This window comes from Phallusia mammillata, chromosome 1, assembly GCF_965637545.1.
Source record: "Phallusia mammillata chromosome 1, kaPhaMamm4.hap1.1, whole genome shotgun sequence".
NCBI lineage: Eukaryota > Metazoa > Chordata > Ascidiacea > Phlebobranchia > Ascidiidae > Phallusia > Phallusia mammillata.
The window spans coordinates 19,560,974-19,584,573 of record NC_137252.1 but is presented as its reverse complement, the minus strand read 5'-3'; the positions used below and the strand labels follow the sequence as shown (position 1 = coordinate 19,584,573).

At 35.0% G+C, this 23,600-nt stretch overlaps 2 protein-coding genes, 2 long non-coding RNA genes and 1 pseudogene across 6 annotated transcripts; 3 read left to right on the top strand and 2 right to left on the bottom strand.

Annotated features, from left to right (window-relative positions):
• Positions 1–2,218: 2,218 nt before the first annotated feature.
• LOC145214877 (uncharacterized) lies at positions 2,219–5,325 on the top strand. 2 transcript variants are annotated; one of them, XM_080083489.1, is made up of 8 exons: positions 2,219–2,533; positions 2,595–3,225; positions 3,351–3,419; positions 3,480–3,573; positions 3,677–3,996; positions 4,077–4,232; positions 4,394–5,090; positions 5,171–5,325. In XM_080083489.1, exons 2-8 carry the CDS (start codon positions 3,223–3,225, stop codon positions 5,323–5,325), a joined length of 1,494 nt encoding a protein of 497 aa, XP_079939615.1. In that variant the 5' UTR covers positions 2,219–2,533; positions 2,595–3,222. The 2 variants fall into 2 exon arrangements, with proteins under 2 accessions (XP_079939615.1, XP_079939622.1); XM_080083496.1 differs by having other exon boundaries at positions 3,351–3,573; positions 3,677–3,816; positions 3,883–3,996.
• Positions 5,326–5,335: 10 nt separating this feature from the next.
• LOC145214903 (uncharacterized) lies at positions 5,336–6,650 on the top strand (annotated as a pseudogene).
• Positions 6,651–6,666: 16 nt separating this feature from the next.
• LOC145214912 (uncharacterized) lies at positions 6,667–8,708 on the bottom strand. The gene is made up of 6 exons (XR_013857150.1): positions 7,953–8,708; positions 7,852–7,877; positions 7,729–7,764; positions 7,637–7,663; positions 7,541–7,572; positions 6,667–7,479 (listed from the first exon to the last, which is right to left on the bottom strand). It is a non-coding gene; the product is annotated as an uncharacterized LOC145214912 (long non-coding RNA).
• Positions 8,709–8,803: 95 nt separating this feature from the next.
• Positions 8,804–10,368, top strand: LOC145214919 (uncharacterized). Its single transcript, XR_013857158.1, has 2 exons — positions 8,804–9,025; positions 9,385–10,368. It is a non-coding gene; the product is annotated as an uncharacterized LOC145214919 (long non-coding RNA).
• A 49-nt stretch (positions 10,369–10,417) lies between these two features.
• Positions 10,418–23,032, bottom strand: LOC145214891 (G protein-activated inward rectifier potassium channel 4-like). Of its 2 annotated transcripts, none has more exons than XM_080083506.1 (11): positions 22,844–23,032; positions 21,315–21,431; positions 20,867–21,055; positions 19,651–19,741; positions 19,430–19,534; positions 18,570–18,682; positions 18,217–18,367; positions 17,249–17,375; positions 16,783–16,880; positions 15,076–15,165; positions 10,418–12,927 (listed from the first exon to the last, which is right to left on the bottom strand). In XM_080083506.1, the coding sequence occupies exons 1-11, from the start codon at positions 22,936–22,938 to the stop codon at positions 12,925–12,927; spliced, it is 1,179 nt and encodes a 392-aa protein (XP_079939632.1). In that variant the 5' UTR covers positions 22,939–23,032; the 3' UTR covers positions 10,418–12,924. The 2 variants fall into 2 exon arrangements, with proteins under 2 accessions (XP_079939632.1, XP_079939641.1); XM_080083515.1 differs by lacking the exon at positions 22,844–23,032 and adding an exon at positions 22,062–22,328.
• Between the last annotated feature and the right edge of the window lie 568 nt (positions 23,033–23,600).

The following is a 23,600-nucleotide window of genomic DNA, read 5'->3' as shown; positions in this document are numbered from 1 at the left end:
GTGGACAACTTGGCACAAACCATTTATTAGTTTTTTTGACACAAAACGAATGGGTCCCCTGGACAAATTAGCAGAAACAACTTGTTGCATTCCAAGAACTTCACATGCATTTTTGCGAACTTGTGCATATTTTTGTACGAATGTTCTCGTTTGGTGTTTAATAAATATTGCTGTATAGTTGATTAAATGATTGACCTACAGACACCAGGACAAACGTCTGGTACATCTACTACTACACTTTTAGGCATTTTCGCAGCACAAGAATATATATCTTTCACTTCTTGAGTTGATACATCGGTCTTGGTAGCATTGAGACAACCTGTACTCTGTTCCTGGACATTCAACCCTGGTTGCCCTGGTCGTTACTTCTTCTAAATTCATCTTTAGGTATGCTTTGCATCCAAAAAAATAAGTACCGACTGGCTGGATTTTTATTTACTAGAACAAATTTTAAGAAAAGTTTAAAGCGTCCTATGCAATCACTAGCAAAAACAAATAAAAATGATCACGTGGCAACGGTTTATCCAAGCGTGACCAATCTGCAGAGGATGATCAAAAACAAAGGTGCCGCAATTCTTTATTTGTTTTTCTTTGCAAAACTAAAACTCTATTCCAAAGAATAAAGTAGTAAAATACCTTCTTGCTTCAAAAATTATATGTATTTGCTAAGCAAGAAAGTTATGATTGATTTCACGCTTGAGTGAACAATCAGTTACCGTATTTACTCGATTGTAAGCCGCCCTCGATTGAATTTTTGATGTTATTGATTCTTAAATACATCTTTCTGTTGTTACATAGCACAACTATTTACCCATATTTGTTAGTTACGTTGATAACTGTACCCAACATAACGCATATCGACGTATAATCTGTACATGCATGCATGTTTTGAACCCCAAATAATTTAAAACGTTGGAGTGTAGAAATAATTTCGGTATAAAATTAAAATATAAGCCGCCCTCGATTATAAGCTGCACAAACGGCAGCTAAAAACAATATAAGCCGCGGCTTACAATCAAGTAAATACGGTACCTCTCTAGTATTAGTGCTCTATGGTAGCACTGTCAGATGATTTTTTTCTGAAATACCGTTTATCGAAGGGCGACGTGGCGATGGTATTGCCCTCCCCTGTATTTTTTCCTGCGGATGCCCATCACAAGCCTAAATATTGTTGGTCTAATTTCTTTTCAGTGGTCCAAAGCACTAACTTAAAATGAACTAAATGATAAATGCAGCTGTAAAGTCACGTAACTCGCTATAATATCAAGTGTTGGACTTGTGTGGTAACGGTATATGTGGCCATGGCGCCTTGATGGTGATGGTGGTGAGATTGTGTATTTGCGTACAAATGCTGCATTGCGTGTTAAACTCCGACTTGATCTCATCATATCAAATCAGCAAGCTCAGGCTTCGCATTAACAGAAGTATTGCTTGTGCGATTATTATTTTTGTTTCTTAATTTTAATTCCGTTTGTAGTGTGGTTTTGTCACAATATTCAACATTTTTTTTTAAGTTGGCCGTGAGCTGGAAAAGGTTGGGAAGCACTGTACTAGCTGATATCTGCACAATAAGTATTCACCGTGCTGTCGTGGTAGCGACTTTCTCGGTGGACTAATTTCTGCTCAGTGAAGTTATTTTTGCAAGTTGAGTCTCTAACCATTTAAGAAAAATCAAATTACAATTCAGTCGGATAAAAATTGATTCGTTTTGAAATCACCTCGTTGTGGCGGTTTTAAAGTGACCGTTAGCAGTTTAGGGAAATTTTACCTGCTAACAAAAGGTTCTATTATCCGTTAATTAGACATGTTACAAATTATAAAAAAAAACGTGATAAAAGTGAAGTCAGCAATATAATTTGAAACAATTGCACCATATACTCGGTGTAATTGTGATAAAACAACATTTGTAGTAACAATCACAAGTAGTGGTAGCCACAAAAGGTGGCTTTCCTGTATGTTGCAATTTTAAAAATATTTGACCTTTTTTAAACGTGTTACCATAGATAACTTAATTAAGTTATCTATGGTGTTACCAGAGCCACTATATTGGGTAGAGCTACTAACACCATAACGAGAATCTATCTCACCTCAAAATGATCCTAATTTCCGGTAGGTGACGCAATAGAGCATTCGCGCCACGTTTGTAACTAGTTTAATTAACTGTGGTGTGTAAACGCCACGTTTGTAACTAGTTTAATTAAGTGTGGTGTGTAATTAGTTTAATTAAGCGTGGTGTGTAAATAGTTTAATTAAGTGTGGTTTGTAGTGAAATTAAGCTATAGTGAAATTAAGCTAAGCTTTAGTGAAATTAAGCTGAATTTAATTAAGTGTAGCTCATAAATAATTTATTTTCGCAAACAAACATGGTGGAGGACTCAAATTCACAAGATATGACTTCATGCAATGCTAAAGAAGCCACGTAGGTTGTTTTGTAAATAAATTGAGAACAAAAGGATAGTTATTTTTTTGCAGAGATGAAAATGCAAGAACCTTGCATGAATTTGATTTTGCAACATCAAACCAAATTCAAAAGGTTGGTAATTGCGTGAAAATTTTGATTTGATTTGTCTTAAAGTATATTTTATTGGCTGAAGTGGTTTCAATGTAAAGAAAATGCAGAGAAAGCATTTCTTCAATTCCAAACTGCAACTGCTTTAAAGCTGAATTTGCATAAATCAAAGACATATGGTGGGTCTACATTTTAACCTTAGTTTCAATAAATTTATTCATCTGCATATATATAACATTACATCAATAACATATTTGTATATGTACATATATTAACACATAAACTTACAGACATAAAAAAAGCAAAGTGTGTTGGAACAATGACACTCCATACATTATTGTTCAAAGTAATTGCTGGAAATCATTTCAGCAAAATGAGGAGATGGTTTTCCAGCATGCTTACACGATAAAAATGTTTGAAGTTACCATGTTTCAAACATTTAAGGTATCAAAGTTTAATAATTTTAAATATGTAATTTAATTGAAAATAAGGTATGGTTTATTAACCTGTCCTTTATACATGTTCTTTGTGTTGTGATAAACAAATATTTCAGATACTTGGTTCATTTTTTCATTTTTCTGCTTTATATGTAGAACAAGTCACAGTTTAGACGGCGGGTAGTAGGCAAACACATTAAAGAAGCACTTTCAACTGGAAAGCAGCTGTCTCAACAAACCGCATTTTACTTAAACTTTTTAAAAATTCCCATTGACATGGTTTGTATAAAACTAAATGTACTAAGTTTTCCTTTTGTGAACCTTGTTGTTATGTAAGAAACATGTCCTTCTTACATGAAATATTTTCCAGCTCCCCTAAAGTCATTTTATTATATTTGTAACAGTTAACGGAGACCCTGCCTACAGAAAAAGTATACAAGCAAACCAACAACGTTGATGAAACAAATTTAAAGGTTTTGTTTGTTCATACTTTTTTATGTGGTTTAATAAACTATTATTTTAATACATTTCAGTGGTTTTCTACGTTTAAACAAGCCGAAAGGGCAGTTGAAGAGTTTGAAATTACCACTTTAACCAAATTTAATGTGTACCAAAAAAAGTCTTATGGTATGTGGAACATTTCCATTGTATACTATTTTGTAAAAACCGACTGTGGCATATTTATGTATGTACATGTATATTTATTGCTGATCATGTTATGTTGACAAAGATATCTCAAAAAGCGGTATACGATGGGACAAAGATTTAATCCCATATGTTATTGTAAAAAGTGTGTGGCTGGAGTGCCAACATGCAAAAGATCAAAACAAGAAAAAAAATGAAAAACGTAAACCATGCATTCCCAAACAGGTATGCTTGTGTGATACTCAGTACATTGACTTGAAGACAAAAATAGTATTTTGTTGTTGTGTACAGTTGCTTGACCATCCAAATCCTGCGAAAAAACAGATGTGTATTGAAGGTTCAAAAAAGTGTAACTGCAAAGCAAAAATACTAATGCAAGAAACACTGAGGTTTCCCCAATTTCAAGTGAGTATTTTTTCTATGGTAATGCGTTACCATTCCAATAAAAAATATTTTGATATATGCATTTGCTTTTTGAATATCAGGTAACGGCAAGATCTCGATACGCTAGGAATAAGTCAGCTGTGCTTATTCACAAGGCTTTGAAAGACGAAGCTTCAAGGGAGTCTATGTTAAAGGAATGTGCCTGTAGCATTTCTTTCCCAAGCAGTGGTGATCATTCTGGCCATGTTATTGGAGAAGTATGTGATAAACACCAATATTGATTCCAACATATAAATGATTTATTTTTGATTTAAAAATCTTTACCTTTTATTCTTTTTACCAAATATCTCTATAAGTGATCATTGTTTCACCTACTATAATAATTTGACATACATATATGTGTTTATTTGTATTGTAGGCGGCAGGATTTCTTCAAATGGTTGATAAGCGGATTATTGCTAAAATTGATGAAATGGTAAAAGAAGGCATATGCAATATTGGGGAGATCATGAGAGGCCTAAAATTATTTGTGATGCATGAACTGTTTAAAAATGATAATATACCATCAAACACAAACAGAAGATTTTTTCCGACAAGAAAGGATGTCGAGAGCCACTTCTACAGGGCATTTTCCAAACGTAAACTGGCTAAAATGGATCAAACAAATGTCCAATGTTTGGTTGATGAGTGGGTCAAATCTGGTGATCCAGAGGACAACATTTTTTTTAGACCATATATTCCTAATGTGGTAAACACCACTAATTTAGACCTTACAGATGAAAAAACACCTCCTGTAATTGCATCAGAGCAAACTATGTTGTTTGTCCATCAACTTCATTGGCAGCGAAAACTTCTTCTTCGTTACGGGCAGGACATTTGCCTACTAGATGCTACATACAAGACTTCAAAATATGCCCTGCCATTGTTTTTTGTGTGTGTTAAAACAAACATGAACTACCAGGTTGTGGCTAGTTTTATCACACAAAATGAGAGACAAATTGATATTGAAGAAGCTCTTTCAATTTTGAAGAAATGGACACCTGGCTGGAAACCAACTTTTTTTATGACAGACAAATGTGATGCTGAAATACATGCCATTGAAACTGTTTTTTCAGGTAAGCTTGTTTTTAATTTTGAACTTAGTTATGCGTATGTTTAATGAAAAGACTAATATATAAACTATATACTTTGGCAGATTGCCATGTTTTAATATGCGACTTTCATCGTGAGCAAGCATGGGAGCGTTGGGTTAAAAAGTCTGAAAACGGTGTTCGGGATAGCAAAGATGAAGTAGTATTAAGACACTCCAATACAGCAAACCATCCGGAAATTCAACGATTTGTTGGTTGACATAAAAAATATGTCTTATGATGTAACATCCCAAAAAGCTTTGGAGCAAGCTATTCAAGACCTGGAATGCATCAAAGATAACTTAGCAAAAACCTGTTGTTATGATGATGGACTTAGAATTTCAAAAATTCCAAAACACAAATCTGTTAAAACAAAAAGAAAGGTGCTTTGGTCTGAAAGTGGTGATGAGCTTCCCCGTAAACGACCAAAGGTGAACCCATTTACATCAAGAGTGGGAGCTTCTCCAAATACTCTGCAGCCATTGTACCAAGTGACTACTATGCCTTCCCCTTCCTACAAGGTAACTTCAACAGCTCCCATTGTCAAGCCAATTTTAAACAGTTTTACACCAAGTGTAGAAAGCCTTAGAGGTTACAAACTTAATGAACAAATTTTGGTAAATAGAACACATTCCCTTTCAATTGTGGAGTTAAAGTCACTGGAACCAACTTTACCAAAACATGAAGAGCAACTATTAAAAAGAGTTGATGAACGCTTTGTAGCTGGATGGCTTTATGGCGAAGTAATTAACAGTTTTTTGTGGCAGATAGTTTCTGCCAACAACCATACTTTGTATGTCTGTTCTATGGTGGCACAACACCTTGAAAAAAAGGGTCCCATTGAAAATCTTTGGCGTGGCATGTCCCTTACAGACAAAAAGCTTATTTTCATTCCATGGAACCCATCGGATTCTTTTGACAATTGATATTGAAAACAAAAAACTTATTTACTTGGATCCTATTGAAATGCCTTGTATTAGGACAAGTATGAAGATTCAAGCTGCAAAGGAGTTGGCTAATTACCTGCTGGCTGAAAAATTCCATTTCCAACTAGAATCAGTGGAAGTTCCAATGCGAACCCCACAAAATGATTCTTCTAGTTGTGGTGTTTTCATTTGCATGTACGCAAAATGGCTTGCAGCAGGCACAAACCTTATGCAGCCTGCTTTCACATTTTTATATCAAAAAAATATGTTCCACTGTGTTTCTGGTAACTGTCTTCAAGGAAGTCTGAAGAGAGACCAGTGTAAAATATGTCAAACTGGCACCATGTTAGACAATACCAGCATTATGAAAAGGGAATGGGTTAAGTGTGTGAGATGCAAACAAGGATTTTACACCAGCTGTCTTTACACAATTTCACAATGTTCCATTGTGGACAATAGGTTTATATGCCCTTAAATGCTGCAATATCTAGTTGTGCATGTAATAGACAAAATATTTTTTTTGCATTACATTGTTTAAAAAGTTTATCAGTATCAGTACAAATGCTTTAAAAGTGTTATTACCTAATAAGCATTTTTCCTGAAACACATTATTGTGGTCAACCCTTAAGCTTTTTCGCTTGAACGCCTGAGTGTGGTTAACCCTTAAGCTTTTTTGCTTGAACGCCTGAATGTGGTTAACCCTTAAGCATTTAGCTTGAACGCCTGAGTGTGATTGACTCACTGCAATAGTATTTTACTATTACGGCAAGAAGTTTTGAACACTTCAACAGGTGTGGTTAGCCTTAAGTCTTCAGATTTAAACCCTGTAGTCTTGAACGCTTAAAGGTGTGGTTAACCGAAAAGCCTAAGGCAGTAAAAAAAAACAAGGCTTGAACGCTCAACAGGTGTGGTTGTACTACAAACCCCCAGTTTCATAGGGCTACTGGCGAGGCGTCTGGGTTATCAAAAATGCCAACGACCACAAATGAGAGCCCCATGGGTGTGGTTGGAATTCTCATGATAGTTTACATGAGTTCTCATATTAGTAAATAAAATCCTAAATATTGTTATCTTTTCATCATAAACATAACTGCCAAAGAACTTGTGTATATGGAACACATTATGCAGACACTTTAACAATCACTGTTGTGATCATCAGTACATTGTTATTTTTACTTAAAAACTTTCAAAAAAGACACTATAAACCACTTGTTCATTTTTATTTCTCTTCTTTCTGCAAAGCACAGCAACAGTTTCAAAAAACTTTACACTTAAAGGCTTTTACCATACTTACATTTTCCACTGGGGTGTCCTACAAAAATGGTGATGTCATTAGCTCTATCATAGACATAATCAATTGGCATAAACACCTTACTGAAATCCACTGTCTATGTGTTATTAACAATGTCACATACTTAATTTTTTTTTTAATGGGACTCTTCTTAAGTCTAAAAACACAATGTTGTCATCTATTTTATAAACAAGCATATTTTGAAAAATTGGTCTTACTTCTATTCTGAAATTTGCTTCTGGGAAGCCATCTGTAAATAATAATGCAATAGATGGATTAATTATACCAAATTTCAGTTACACCACATTGCTTACTTTGCATTTGGAGATATTTTATTTTGTCTGTAAAATATAAGACATGTAATAGTAACACATTGTATGGTAATGATTATAAACAGGTCACTTACTGTTGTAGGGCCCTAAATTTTCGATAAGGCATAAACCTGTAAAATTGAACATATATACAGCATTTTTATTTATGTTAAATCATCGGGCACACAGATTTCCTAATTAACAATCAACTTTATTACCTTTTTTGGTGATTTTCTTTATTTATCTGTATAATAAACACAATAAATTAAGTTCTCTTGCTAAATTTTTAACGACTACTTTACAATTTAAAACAACTCACTTTGCTGTCAGCTTGTTGCTGCAGCTCTATGTGACAATTATCACAGTTTATAAATTTTACGTCCATTTTTTGGCAACTCTACATGACAATTAATAAATTTAATGTCAATTTTATAAAACAAATAAAACATATTTAAACTACACACCACAATCTAAGTACTCTTTAAATAATACACCTTTTCGGCGCGAATGCTCTATTGCGCCACCTACCGGAAATTAGGATCATTTTGAGGTGAGATTCTCGTTATGGTGTTAGTAGCTCTACCACTATATTGACGTGCCTGGACAGTGGACACTCCTGCTCTAACCAATCAGACCCGTCTGCCGCGTCACGGTCCAGTTGTGTTACTTAACGCATCAACAATTTTCCATTTCAAGCGTGTGTTTCGGCAGGAGACAGAGGAAGAAAAATGTCAACAAATCTCGTTTGGAGAAATATTTTAGCTTTTTTGCCTTTTCACAATTTTATGAAGAATTTAGTGGTCCAGTGCTTATTATCCAATGAAAAAAAGCTTAAATTGTCTGTACAGTACAGACATTGCGGATGCACTGGGAAGACGTATCATTTACGAGTTGTATCAATTAGTTTATGTGCAATATCAAGATTTTACGTCTGTTTCTTCGTTTTTTTTGTTATGAACCCAACAAAATAGCTTTTTTCTTTACACAAGACGATGTAATATAAGGTGTATCATTACCTTATGTCTATTGGTATGCACCAAGGGTGGGCAAACTTTTGGCGATATATAGCCAGCGCCCAGCTGCATATGCTGCCAACCTACATGTTTTTTTTACTGTTTAGCTAAAATGATAGTGTGTTATTGCCACGGTATAAACATTGCTGTATTTATTTTTAAATGTTCCTTTAGATCACAAGAAAAAAATATTTTGCAATTTTTTGGATGTGTCACCTTGATAATATAAGCAAGAACTGAATATAAATGCATCACTATTTTTTGTACACATTTTGGGTTGTTACAATTTATGGTCTGCAAGTCAAGATTGAATGGTTTCAAAATCCAGTCGTGTTTAATGATGATGAACAAAATGATTTCAAACATATTTACAATAGAGGTATGTGTACTTGAACTTAACTTAGTAGGTTTTTAGGTTATGCATAAAATTTGTGAACTGTTTGAAAATTAAAGTTCAGTAAAATGGGCGTTCAATAGCTTTTGGAATGAACAACAATAATCAACATTACAACAACTGGTATTATCCTTAGTAGTTAAAATCTATGTTGCCTAGTTTTTAAATTAGTCTAGACCACAGTCACCAAGCATATCAAATGCTTAAAGATTTAAATCTTTTGGTTCTTTCATTGCAACTGACTTTATGCAGATATAGATATGTTTAGAACATGATTCTTAAATTTGGTGCAAAGAAATGTTATGCTTTGTATTCACTAATTACTCTTTTTGGTTTGTTTTTAGGAACGCTTCACGCCTACAAGTTGGCATTTGAAATCACAGGACAAGGTGTCTGAAGCAAAAAGCCATATATACATGAATTCAGTCAGAGAATACATGCAATTAATCATTCACAAATGTTAAAAAATACCTGTGATTTAGGGGTGTGATTTTTATTGAAAAGCTAACCTACATAGAAGTTGCTCACATTACAAAGGTGTTTTATTGATCACTTTTTATTTGATTACCATGGGGAAAAACTCAAATCATTCCATGATTTGGTTGATTGGCATTTTCCATGTGCTGTTTTGTTGTAAAGAACTTGTTTTCTAAGTAGTTCAGTCAATCACATTGCATAAGAATATCCTCAGATTCGAAATTATTTTCTGATCATACTTTTAAATGATGAAAAGAGGGACTCCAGATTGCAAGTTGTTTTTTCACTCCATTACTGCAAATCCCCATTAACATTTGTAGCAACTAAAAGTTGGTCAAAATCTCTGGTGGGTGATTGTAGGTGTTGCAATTGAATCAACTTGCAGCAATTTTTCATTAGATGTGTTTTTTCCCCTTACATACAGAAAAAAGTTGGAAAATACATTTCTATGAACACTTCCTCAAATGTAATCACATACCTGCTGTTTATGCAAAGGCACTTCAGTTGTAGCCACGCCTGTTTTAATGCCAGTAATAGAGGGAGCAGTTTACTGAGAACTATATTCTTGGGGGACATTCTTCCCTGTGCACAAAGCTTTTTCACTGGACATTTTTATCTCACTAGTAAGGTTTGTAAACAAAGCTCCATTAGCTCGAGCTTTCTCAACTTTGGATTGTAGTTGAAATAAAGTCATCGTTGTATTAAAAACAGTGCTTTTGTCCACTTATTGGCAACCCCTAGCAAACGTCTTCTCATAATTTCTATAATTATCTGTGTTGCAGTTTGATTACATGCTTTATAGTCAATGTAACTCGCCATCGGAATAAAGCATATTACGCTTTTCTTGCAGTACAGAACTTACATCCAACTAAAATTCGCAACGTCTTGCAGGCTACAATGTGCAGAATCACCTCTTTTTGTAACACAACTGAAGCGTGAAGCGGCAGACGGGTCGAAAACGAGCGGCGCTTTTAAGAGAAAGAAAGAAACAAAGAACAAAAAAAGAAAAAGGCGGCAGTGACCAGGCACGTCAATATAGTGCAGGGACGGGCAACTTCTTCAGTCGGCGGGCCTGATATGGGAAAATGAAGTACTTGGCGGGCCGGATTCCTGAATCGATACATTAATCGCGTATTTATCCAGTGATTTACAACGGAATTTTGACCGCCTAAACCAAATACAGTCAAGAACGTCACAATTACAATACAGTCCGAACAATCTAACTGATATAACATAAATTATTGACCACAGCAAATTTAATGCATACACCACAGACTTAGATACTGCTGAAACACTAACGAGGCTGCACATGTGGAAACAAAGGAAACCGTGAAAGAAGGGTAGTACCACTAACACTGTAATTTGGCTGGCCCCTGGTTAAAAATTGTTCGATAGGTGGCGCAACGGAGCATAGGCGGTTATGGTGCCATATACCCAAATTGCTGAGTCAGCACCATAAACGCCTATGCTCCGTTGCGTCACCTATCGAACAATTTTTAACCAGGGGCCAGCCAAATTACAGTGTTAGTAGTTCTACCTGAAAGCAGGCGGTAGAGCTACTGACGTGGTGCCTCCTAGGAGATCCAAAAGTGCTTAATTTTCGATAAGTGGCGTAAAGAGCTGAATTATTTATTTAGCGGCTAAAGAGGGTTGGTTTAGGATGCAAAATGTTTAAAAATTTTACAACTAATGGTAACAACGGCGGGAAAGTTTTTTGCTATTGGGGAGCGTTACTGTCCGTTACAACTATAATTTGACGTAGTAAGCAAGTAGTGGGGAATTGCGACAGAGTGTGGCCGCGGGCCAAATTATCATGTAAGACCGGTAACTGTCTGCGGGCCGCTCAAAATCCCGTCGCGGGCCGGATCCGGCCCGAGGGCCGTATGTTGCCCGCCCCTGATATAGTGGCTCTGGTGTTACTATAAACTAGTGATGTACCGAATCGGCGAAATTTCGATTCGGCCGAAACCGAATATTCGGCGGTTTTGCCGAACAAATTCGGCCGAATCAACCGAATCATTTATGACAGTGGTTCTCAAAGTATGGGTCGTATAGGGTAAAAAAATGGGTCGCGCACACAATAGCCTTCCCACTATACTGTTTCGCACATGGCGATTGTAACGTCATAGCACGGAAAATAATAGGATAAGTTAATCTTGCGTTAACTGAACTTGGCCATGTGGCAGTTAGCGTTAGAGTATGAGTAAGTATTCGTACAAGAAAATAAAATAAATTTTTTGTTGTTTGAGGCTTGGGTCGTGAGGTGTTTATAAAACTCAGATTTGGGTCGCGGTCAAAAAAGTTTGAGAACCACTATTTTATGACGTCACGCGAAGTCGTACGCTACGCGTTTGACATGAAAATTTTACCAGGCAATTAGTGCAGAATAGTTGTGTTTCGTCCTCATTTCAGTTCTGTGGGGTTTAAAATTGCCTCAAGCGTGATTGGCAACCTGCCAATGGGTTGCTAATTGTTTTGCCAACAGTGAGAAACCGATAATGTGTTGAAAAAGATAAAAATTGACGCGATTTTCGTTATGTTTGGGCTTTGCGTGGTACCTTAAGCAGAAAAAACACGTTTGACGCTTAACATTTGTGTTCGTAAAAGACTCGGTTTCGGCTGAATCGCAACAAATTATTCGGCCGAAACCGAATCTTTGCAAAAATGACCGATTCGGCCGAATAAATCCGGCAAACCGAATATTCGGTACATCTCTGCTATAAACACCATTTGACCAACCGACATAATTTTATTTTACAACGTGCTCATGCGAATTGGTAACAGTATTAATATGGCCCTTATTTTAAGATTCTGAAGACAAATTACAGCATTTCCTAAAAAACTCAATATTGACTGCAAAATTAAAAAGCCATGATCAGGCCAGTGTGTGACAAATTGTTTTTAACTATTGCAATGCCTGTGTGTTGACCTGCAGCAGCTTCTGGCTGCAAAGTAGCCAAGCTGATGATCGTTCAATGACCTTTTACCGAGATGTTCGGTAAGACACAGTTAAGTCTTTATGTTCAACAACAATGTTTCATAAAAGTTTAAACCTTCAGTTTTTCCCCATATAAAGGAAATGAAAAAAAGGAATCCTGCATTTTTTGACCAGGCGTGACTGTTATATATTCAACTTACCCACAATTCATTGCAAGTTGCAACATTAGATGATATCAATGTACAACAACAAAACTGGAAAAAACGACTGGTCACAAGGACTTGACATGAAAAAAGGTTGAAAGGATTGTAGCAAATCAAAACTTTTAGTCACTTGAAGACAGTTAAGTTTTAAACAATGTACACAATAACACAGTACTTTGTGTATATTTACACTTTGTATATAGGGTCTTTGTGCAAAAATTGATGAAATCCACTCCTTGACCCTTCTTTAGAAGTTTTCTAAGAGTTCACTGAAAACAAAATCAGTGTTTTTCAGAAAGTAACTAGAATAGTGGTTTGCGGATATATTGCCAGTTTATATATACTACATCATATTTAACGATGTATCACATATCCATTTACTATATTTATAATGGATATATATTTGGCACCTACATTTCATTGGGTCCCTATCTTTTTCCTGGCACTTTATAACCTAATTGTTTCTGCAAGCATAATCTAATGGGTCCCCACACATATGCATATGCGATTTGGTAACAGTAAAAATAGGGCACAATCACTGTTAGATATTTACCAATTTACTATACACATCATTTGATCTACACATATGATTGTTTTTGCAAGCAAAAACGAATGGGTCCCCACACGCGCGTTTGTGTGGATTTATGGTAAACAAACACCCTGGTTATTTTTAGATTCCTAAGGACAAGCTTAACCAACTTTAGCCTTAACCCAAAAAGTTTTGCCCGTATTGTTTTTGCATCATTATTGTTATATAATTACAAAAAACAGTCAATAGGAACAGGAAAAATACTTTCAATTTATTCTCATGCTTTGACCTTGATATTGTCGTTCAAGGTCAGTTTTTAAACACAATTTTCCAAAACTTAAAATGTGCTTGATAACTTAATAAAATGACATAGCATAGCTGCGCAAAAACAGCTGATTTCAGAGGCATTTTTTTTCTATGCACCACTATGGTCAATCACTCCCATTGTGTCAGCTGTGCACTGAGCGAGCACAAATATGACAGAAGACAGCATGTAAAAACATATTTTTACTATTACTGAGCCGATTGCACTGCATTTTTACCAGCCAACAAGGAGCACCCTATCCACAGCTGTTAAAAATTTCAGCAGGTTAAGTCTTGTATTTCTGGCCTCAATAACATGTGAACAAACAAACAAATATTTAGGGGTAAAGGGGTGAAAATGGATATATACAACTTCAAGTTACAAAATAGTTTTAGTTTAAAATACGCTGCAATGTACCAATCAAAAAGTATGAAACTCCAGAAACATCTGCTTTAGCAAGTATAGCCGTTTTAAAAATTTCACGTTTTGGGGGGCTGTGGGTGAACCGAGGGGTCAAACGGGGTCAAAATTCACATGGACCATCTTTTGACCAATATCTATAATAAGTGTAAATTTGAAAAAGTTTGAACCATTCTTTCTTGACCAAAACGTGGGAACAAATCTGCGTTAAGAAATTCACGTTTTGGGGGGCTGTGGGTGAACTGAGGGATCAAATGGGGTTAAAATTCACATGGACCATCTTTAGACCAATATCTATAATGTGTGTGTAAATTTGAAAAAGTTTGAACCATTCTTTCTTGACCAAAACGTGGGAACAAATGCGCGTTAGAAAGAAAAAAAGAAAAAAAAATATAGACAAAAACAATATGTGTCCCCTTCAGGGAAGGGGACCCATAACTACCTAATGGTAGAGCAAATGTACACTGGGTTCCATATTTGGCAACGTCTTGATGGAGTGACAGGGTGATCTATTGACAAGAGTTAACATTCTACAAAATGTCAAAATTGCAAACAATTTCAACATTGTTTATAAATGTCACCCATTTTTTGGGATAGTGTGGTCATGGAAAGGACATGTAAGACATAGTAGTATGAAGTGTAGTGTGAAACACAATTATCTACATCCTGCAATGCCACATCCCACAAACTATTAAAATTTCAACAATAATTTGAATACACCACCCAACTTTTTGTGGTAACTGGCACCATGAAAAAGTTTTTTCCCTTTTATTAAATTTCAACAGATAAATGCTTTATTACTGATTAAAAGAGTATATGACCTGGAAAAATAAATACATAATTATCCTACTTATTTGGGTTTAAAAAAGATAAATTCAAAAAACATTTAATACTTCTGAAATTACCAATCAACAAAATCTTTGGTCATTTGCTATGGAAATTATGGTTGTTGTTAAATTTTTACATTTTGGAGCCTGTAAAATCACTGTGTCAACCAGCGTGAAAGTTTATGGTGCATAAGTTCTATCTGTCACATGTGTAAATTAAAGACAAAGTTTGAACTTTTCTTTCTTGACAAAATGTATGTAACAAGTCGGTTTAAAAAATGTAGATGAAAAGTTTAGGATTATAAATAAACAATTAGCAGTAAATATGATATCTTACTTCTGCAGAAGCAATTTGGCACAGTTGTTCCCTTGCACTGACAGAAGGTGTGTCAACTTCAAAATGCTCATGAAAATTTGAGTAATTTACCTTGAATTGTAAAAATCAGTTTTAAACGCAGACAAAATAGACTAAATATTTATTATATATCACAAGAATGCTTGTTATACTATATATCACAAATGCAGAAGAAGTTGCTTTACACCTTGTCATAATTTAAAGAGGTGGTTCCAACTGTTTGGTGTGGTAAACAGTTTATATGGCGGTAAAAAAGCAGCCAAGCTGAGAATGGCCATTTATCTAAATGACCATTTTGACTTTCAGAGATGTGTCAAGTTCACTTTTTAACCTTTTTGTTGATCAACACCGTTTTGCCTGACATATACGAAAAGGAAGTACAGTTTATTGAGTTAATCACGTCTAGTGTGAAACCTTTGCACAACTGAAAATGTGCGTGTTATGATAAAAAAAACGCATAGCATTGCTGCGCAAAACAACTGATTTTTAATCATCAAAAAGACTGCCTTGTTAAATGTATATGCAAGCATCAAGCAGAGGCCACCCACTCCGCATTAAATCGCCTCTATTGTAAACTAGTGAATTACACCCTTGGGACTTCTATTTGACTGACTGACTGGCTGTTCAGTGCATACATATTATATGCTGTAAAGATAACCATTGAGCTGATTGATCTAAAATCATGTATAAATACGAAACGAGGAACTCACTACAAACAACCGTTAAAAATTTCACCACAGAAGGGCTTGTATTTCTGAGCTAAAGGACCAGTAATGCTAAATTCAAAAATTAAGGGGTTTAGGGGTAAGAATGAGTGAATCCAACTAAAAGTTGGATTACAAAATACTTTAGAATGTGTTACAATACACCAACCAACAAATTATCGAACTTCTAGATCAGGGGTGTGCAACCCGCGGCCTGCGGGCCACAATCCAGCCCGCCAAGCCATTAAGTGTGGCCCTCAACAACACTCCGATTCAGAGCAAGTAGAAAATGCACATTCTAGCAAACAATCCCCGCTAGTTTTCGGTAAATCTCCTTAGTTGCTATACGTAAGAATAAGCTAAGCCGGCGCATGGAAGTTAATTCACCCAGTTCTATGGTCTTCTATTCGCACTGGATGCTTGTTGCATATCTATACCGAATGTGACGTAATATACCTCTTTGTCTAGTAAACAATTACTTTGTTGTAAAAGGCAGTGTTGCGACGAAACTTACATGTACGTAACATTTTAAAGTTAAATGCAAAATAAAACAAAACGCAGCGGTGTGGAAATAATATCGACATGATATTATAATGCAAGCCGCACCAACAGGAGGGTAAAAAATGTGTAATACGGTACATGAAAAAAATTTTGTGGCCCTCGCTTGATGTCCGAAATTGGTTATATGGCCCACCGACGAAAAAGGTTGCACACCCCTGTTCTAGATCATGGACTTTAGTCAGTACAGCGGTTTTTAAAATATACATTTTGGGGGTCTGTGGATAAATCACTGGGTCATTTGGGGTCAATTTCAGTCAAATTTGGATAACAACCAAATATGTGTGTAAATTTGAATAAATTGCAAGCACTCTTTCTTCACCAAACACGTAAAACAAACCTACATAAAAGAAATACGCACAAAAACAAAATGTGTCCCCTGGGAAGGAGACTCATAAATAGACACAATTAATAAAATGTGACTTACCTCATAAAATCCCTTTTCCAACATTAATACAGGCATAAATCGCTGGCCCCACAGTACTTCATCTTCCACATACGAGCTTCTTGCTTGGCAGGTCATTCCTTAAAATTAAAATTAGGTGATTTGTAGGCTAAAACTGTACTAGCAAAATGATTTGAAGAAAGAGAAGGCCATTTTTTAATATGTTGTTCTTACTTGAGTAATTAGCAATTTTGTCAAATTTGTTTTCATGTAAAAGCGCTTGTTGGATGTAATTGGCAGCATAAAATGAAATTTCACGCTTTTGTCTACCAGGGTAAAACAGATGGCACAATTAGATGACTTTATCCTCCTTGTGTAAAAGTTTCATCAAAATTTGTCAATCATAACATTATAAAAGATGCAGAGCAAACTTTTTACTGTACCGTCCTATTTAACACAAAACTCATGACAACTTTAAACTACCACCAAAGAATATATATATATATACCTGTTGCTTCCACCATACCCTCCAGAATAACAACAATTTCAAATTCTTCTTCTTGTAAATCAGTGGCAGACATGTTCCAAAATGGTGATTTTTCATTTATAGTGTGGCATATTATCAATGGAGTTACCTAAATGTGTTCAATCTATTTGTTTTTCTAACTTTCATTTTAACATTGCTAACCGGACCATAATATAGGATGTACATTGTAAGTCACCTACAGTGTGGGTAAAACAACCAAATTACAAGAGAAAAAAAAGTTAAGAAGAAGATATTTATTTTAATAAAACGTAACTATACAGAAATATATTTTAGTGCCATTTGTAAGGAGTTAACATACATTTTTTTCCACCTATCGACATGCATTTTCACCTACATTATTCATTTTTCACTGATGTTGACAATTGTTTTTGTCAAAATGTAAATGTCTACATTTTATTCCAATTTATTTTGTTCCAGTTGCCAATTTATATGCACATCATAGTTTCAACCACTGTGTTGCAACACAGTATTGTGCCTTGATTTTCAAGTACCAAAGAAGTTATTTTTGAAGAGTGGAGCTATCACTTGATCATATTAGTAAAGCCTTAAGCATTTAGGTGCGCTCTACAACATTATCCCATTATCACAATGATCCAAGATTTACCCACCAATGATTATAAGTTTTGTTACTTTTGAATTTAAAGCTTTATGACTTCACAAGAAATTGCACTGCATGAATATTCCACAAGGAAATGATGACAATAAGATAAAGAGAACTACTCCCTATAACCATTAGTAAACAAGGCATTTTAAGACTACAAATATACAAAAATAGACACTGTATAAATTGGTGAAATGGTATCAGAGTTAAAACACATCAACAGAAGCTGATGTATAGGAAATGCATCAGCAGATTCGATTTGTATTTTTTATAGGAAAAACAATGACAAATATTCACATGTAAAAAAAATTTATAATTTTAAATTTACCAAAAAAAGTCTATCAGCCCCAGTGGTATATCCTACGTCCAAATCTGTCTGATCCAAGGCCATGAATTCGCCTTCTTGGGTTTGTCGGGATTTAATGAGTTTGGCCCTAATTTGTGCTTCAACAATGTGGGAACTTCGCAAGTCTCCAACCCTGTAAGTGCACAGTGTTACCTAAAACTACAAGAACTACAAGGGCATCATAAAAAATATATGTTATAGGATTGTAGCATTAAACCTCTCTCACTAAAAGAATCAGTGAAAATATGTTCCTACATAAAGTATGTATGTATGCAAAAGGCAACTGTAACAACTTTGAAATCACAACTATAGACAAAAAATTTGGAAAATTGTACCTGAACATTAAACACATTTTTCCATCTCTTAGAGACACCACTGCCTTTTCACTAAAAACAAGTGTTTCCGCTCTCTTGTTTGGCTGAGATATCTTCACAAACATACAACCCACCTTTCAAACATTAAAAAAAGGTTTAATGCAACATTTTAATATCAAATTGTCATACAGATGAGTTAAGGTAATCACATACCCAAACTAGAAGGGTGGCTCACCACATACACTAAAGCCTTTTTTAAAATGTTTAGACATTCGATCCCTATTTATTGGCCGCAACATTTTTTAAGAACTTGTTTGTTTCTGCAGGCATGGCTCCCACATATGGAAAGTTGCAAATCATGCACAATATGAGAGAAGCATAAGAAAGTTTGGTGCTGTAAGGCTAAACACTGTAAGGTTAAATATCAATACTCTGCTTTTATATTTATTGCATACACCAAGATATCCGTTTACAAATTTACTCTTTTTTAGAAATTATTTGGGTAAATGGTGAGGCTGCAAAGTGAAACACAATTCTGGATGCTCAGAATGGCACATTCGGCAAACTGTTCAAATTTCAACCAAACTCCACTGACGATACAAATAATAAGTGAAATCAAAATATATCCCTTTCAGGACTGTTTGATGTAAAACCAGAGTAATTGAACTAGGATGTGTTTCCTAGTTTTTCATTACCATTGTTAAACACATATTTGAAAAATGCAACAAGTTCCTAGTCATTAAAGGGATTGTATATTTTAAACCAAAACTACCAAAGAGCTTATATTTAGTAAATACAATGTAATTCAAACATAACAATCCGCCATAAAGTATTTCAAGTAAATATTTGGACTAGAATATAAAGACCAAAATTTAGCATACCATAAATGCATCCACGATTGATCCAAAAATGCTTTGAGTCAAAAGGAGAATAATTGCTTCTGGGCAGTTATCTGTAATTGCTCTTGTTCCATATCCTATTGTTACCTAATGTAAACAAAACTTTTCTGATACAAAAACAAACAAATCAGTTTACATGTTTAACAAAGTTCCCAAATCTACATTTTCAAAGACTGTCATCAATAAAGACAATGTTTCTTAACCTGTGTTTCAATAGAGAACAGAAAAGCCGAGGTGAACGAAGTGATTCCCAGAACACACACATCTTCTGGATGTTCCTTTGAAAGGTCGCCTCTTTGACAAAATGGATTGTTATTACAATTTAACCTACCCATTAACTAGAAGGGTGGCTTAGCACATTTTTTCATTGCATATACACTATAACCTATTTTGAAATGTTAATATATTCCCTGCACTTATTTTATATGGGTCCCATATTAACCGTTGTCTTTTAATCTTACTTAGTTGACACATGCAAAGTTAAAAACAATGCATTTCAAGAGAACTATCAGTAATTTAGGTGTGGTCAAAAAAAACAATGACCAGTACTGGGTTTAAGTAATCACGATATTAAAAGTACAAACTATGCAAATTTGATTCAATTCAGACATTGTTTGAAGTTTGTCCTATTTCATTTTTATAGGAAAGAAAGGGTAAATAGTTCCAAAATAAAGTAAAACACAGCAACACCAGTAAATAGCAAATTCTGCAACCTATCCAATTTCATTCAATTCCGACACTGTTTAAAAATTCACCCAATTTAGGGGGCTAGTGGGGTAAATGTTAGAGCTGTAGGTTGAAACTTAACAATCGACACCTAAAAATGGCAAAATCTACTAACTGTCCAAATTTCATCCAATTTCGACGTTGTTTACAAATTTCACCAATGTTAAATAATGGGGCTATAGGGTTCATGTAAATTTTATGCGAATCGGCCAATGTTTAAAATTTTGACCACTAGCGGTGTTTTTAGCAGCATTCATTAATGTTTCTGACGTCATAAGGCTCTTAACACCCCCTTAACTTCCATGTGCAAAAACATCCACCAAGCAATGCATAAACATATATAACATATGTTCTGTTACCTTTAGTACACTATTACACCACTTTTTTCGTATGTGGTGTGCAGCAACATAAAAAAACGTTTTACATTTTTGGGGATAGTGGTGTAAATACTGGGGCTATTAAGTCAAACGAAGCAGATGGCACATCTACATGACCATATCTAGCATCTGTAAAAGTTTCATGCCAATCCACCAAAGATTTTATGCAAAAAGTGCATGGACAAACTTCACCGCAGAAAAAAGAAACATAGTGAAATCAAGATGCGTCCCCTTCAGGGAAGGGGAACTATAAATATTTGCAGTTTTCCTAATGTTGAAGAAGGTTTTTACATCCATAAAACTTGCTGGAACATACCTGCAGTATGCTATCAACCACCAAAGAAAACCAAAGCCTAGCCAGGTCAATGTGTAAGTTGCAACAAAAATGGCAACATTATAACTCCATTTTAAATCAACAATTGATGTGAATAAATCAGCAAAGTAGCGAAGCCTGTCCTTAACATTTCCATGTCGAACATTGCAGTGTCCATGCTTGGTAACAAATCTGACAGAATAAATAACATTCCACTCGATAGTTTGTTGTTAGAAATTACAATCTTTTAAAGGGCTAGTGCAAAGGTACATGCAAAACAATTTCTATGTTCAAACAAAAATTTTATTTTTACCAAGCTAACTTTATTAATCATCTACATCTATATATCTTAGTTCAAAGCAAAAGTTTATATCCAACTGATGCTGCCCTGGTGCGTTTACTCAAAATTATCAGAATCAATTGCCTTCATAAAAATAAACAATTTGTTTACCGTGTTTGTCTTCTTTTCTTCATTGGTCTTTTAAAAGTTTTTGTTTGCGACGTTTTGACCAAACTGCTAATTGGATTTTTAGGAACTGTTGGTTGCAGACTTTCAGGGTAAAAGTTTCTGTGGGGAAGTTTAATGTAGTGAAACATATAAAGGTGAATGTTAACAATTTAAGTAACATAAAGTTAGGTAAGTATCATAAGCCATAACATTTTTTTCTGTCTGCAATAAGCAAACAAATTTTTGTACCATACATAAAAATTAATAGACATTTACAACTAATGATCTATTTTTTAAGCAAACCTTTAATAACTGTTAAATGCATCATAGATTTTTTTTATGTTTACTTAAACTTACAATTCACGATGTAACTAATCTAATGGCTTAAACATGGACAAAACATAAACACAAAGTGTTTAGTGTGCTTGTTGTAATAAATACTCATGCCCTTGCTGCATGGTATCCTATCAGTTCTGAAAACTGCTTTATACAGCTTATGCTTACGACAAAATAATTTTGGAGTATGTTTAATAACACAAACACAGATCACACAAATCTAGCACAAAGTTTGGTACCACATATTCTGGTAAGGCTGGAGGTCCATGTAATAAGTGTCCCTTGGGTAATTAAAATAGGCATATCATTTTACATTCCCCAAGGATTATATGGTAAAGGAAAACAAAACCAAAAGCTGACTAAAGAATTTGCAAGATAAAAAATAAAATTATGCTGATCACAAAAACAACTTACCAATATTGGAAAAATTGCCAAATGTTTGCACAGATACACAACAAAGAAGGTTGTGATTTATGCACAAACATTCTCACTTGCAAGGTATTACACCATCATAGAAGGTGAACGAGTTTATGGCCAAATTTTGTTTGTTCACAGTAACACCATCCACACAAATATATACAGTATGGGTTTTTGTACACATGCAATTAGTAGTTATTTTTTTTCCAGCACAGTCAAGTCAAATGGTATGCGAAAGCTTGCTTTTTTAAAGTTTCATGCTGGCAAATGATATGAACATGGGTAATAAATTATTTCCATACGTTTTCATGCTAAGTATTGACAAAAACATAAAAATATAAATAACACTCAGGCCTCTACAACGCATTATTATGATTCATGAATCATTTAGTTGAAAATTTAGTCAGATGTGACAGAAAACATTTTATCAAGAGGTTTGAAATAGAAAATTATATGTGTGACTATAGCTGACTGTACGTGGGCATTTGTTGCTAGACTTTCTCCCTTGGTTACACATCTGAATTGACAGCAATATTAGCTAATATGTCGTTCAATACGCACTCAAACATAACCAAATATCATGTATTTTCAAACTTACTTAACACCACAACCTTCTGCAAACGACCACAGCGCCAATTCGAGAAATCAATTTCAAATTTAAAAAATCATAAAACAGAGTACACTATCCGTTTAGCATTTAAAATATAAATAGTAACTCAAACATAATTGTTAAATATTGAAACATGAACAAACAAACGAGGTACGGGCAATATACTTACGTAGACTGGACCACTTGGTCGGGAGACATTATGTTTGGCGAAGTTAAAGTTTCCACAGCTGTTTCGTAGGCATAACCATTCCGTAACAACACCATTACAAGTCAGTTACCAATATTCATTACTTACAGCTATTTCTGCAGAAGCCTTCCCCAGATCAACAGGCGTGCGTTAATTGTTAATACAGAGTAACATACACTGGTAAATTAAAATTTGAACAGCTTTTTTCAACTGCCTTCGACTGAAAGGCCCAGCCCAGTGTAAATAATTTATGTCAACGTTCGGTGCTAACAGGATAAAAAACACTTGGTCCGATAACTGAAAAAACGCGTACAATCGCCGACTCGACGAATCAGTCGCGTCCCGTACATGTTGGGCAATCGATACATCGATCCGCTGATTCAATTTGATAACAAATCCACCACAGCCCATTATCTATAAATGGTCATATTCGATAGACGATATCATCACAGCTACAACATTTGGTGGCAAATTTTATGTTCCGTAGGCGTAAGTGCAAAATGCCTTTTCTTTACAAAATAACACCGAAGCGCCAATAACGGTTTCACGACAATATACGAATCGTATGTTTTTAGGCATGTATGACGCCTGGCTTGGTTTCCATGATTTAATAACGTGTGCAGAGCTCGTGTATTTCAAGCCGTTGATTGTCACACAAACTGAGTGCATTTATCGTGGAAGGGTTATATTTTGTTAAGTGAAGCGTCTGTTCCCGTCGAAAAAATTTGCGAATATCTAT

What these genes read in the sequence shown, in the direction of transcription:
- LOC145214891 (XM_080083506.1), bottom strand. Translation starts at nt 22,938, where the DNA reads ATGGTGTTGTTACGGAATGGTTATGCCTACGAAACAGCTGTGGAAACT. An exon ending in GACCAAGTGGTCCAGTCTAC is followed by an intron (nt 21,432 to 22,843) that starts GTAAGTATATTG and finishes ACTTCCCCACAG; the next exon opens with AAACTTTTACCCTGAAAGTC. An exon ending in AAGAAAAGAAGACAAACACG is followed by an intron (nt 21,056 to 21,314) that starts GTAAACAAATTG and finishes TTATTCTGTCAG; the next exon opens with ATTTGTTACCAAGCATGGAC.
- LOC145214877 (XM_080083489.1), top strand. An exon ending in GTACCAAAAAAAGTCTTATG is followed by an intron (nt 3,574 to 3,676) that starts GTATGTGGAACA and finishes ATGTTGACAAAG; the next exon opens with ATATCTCAAAAAGCGGTATA. An exon ending in CTGGCCATGTTATTGGAGAA is followed by an intron (nt 4,233 to 4,393) that starts GTATGTGATAAA and finishes TTTGTATTGTAG; the next exon opens with GCGGCAGGATTTCTTCAAAT.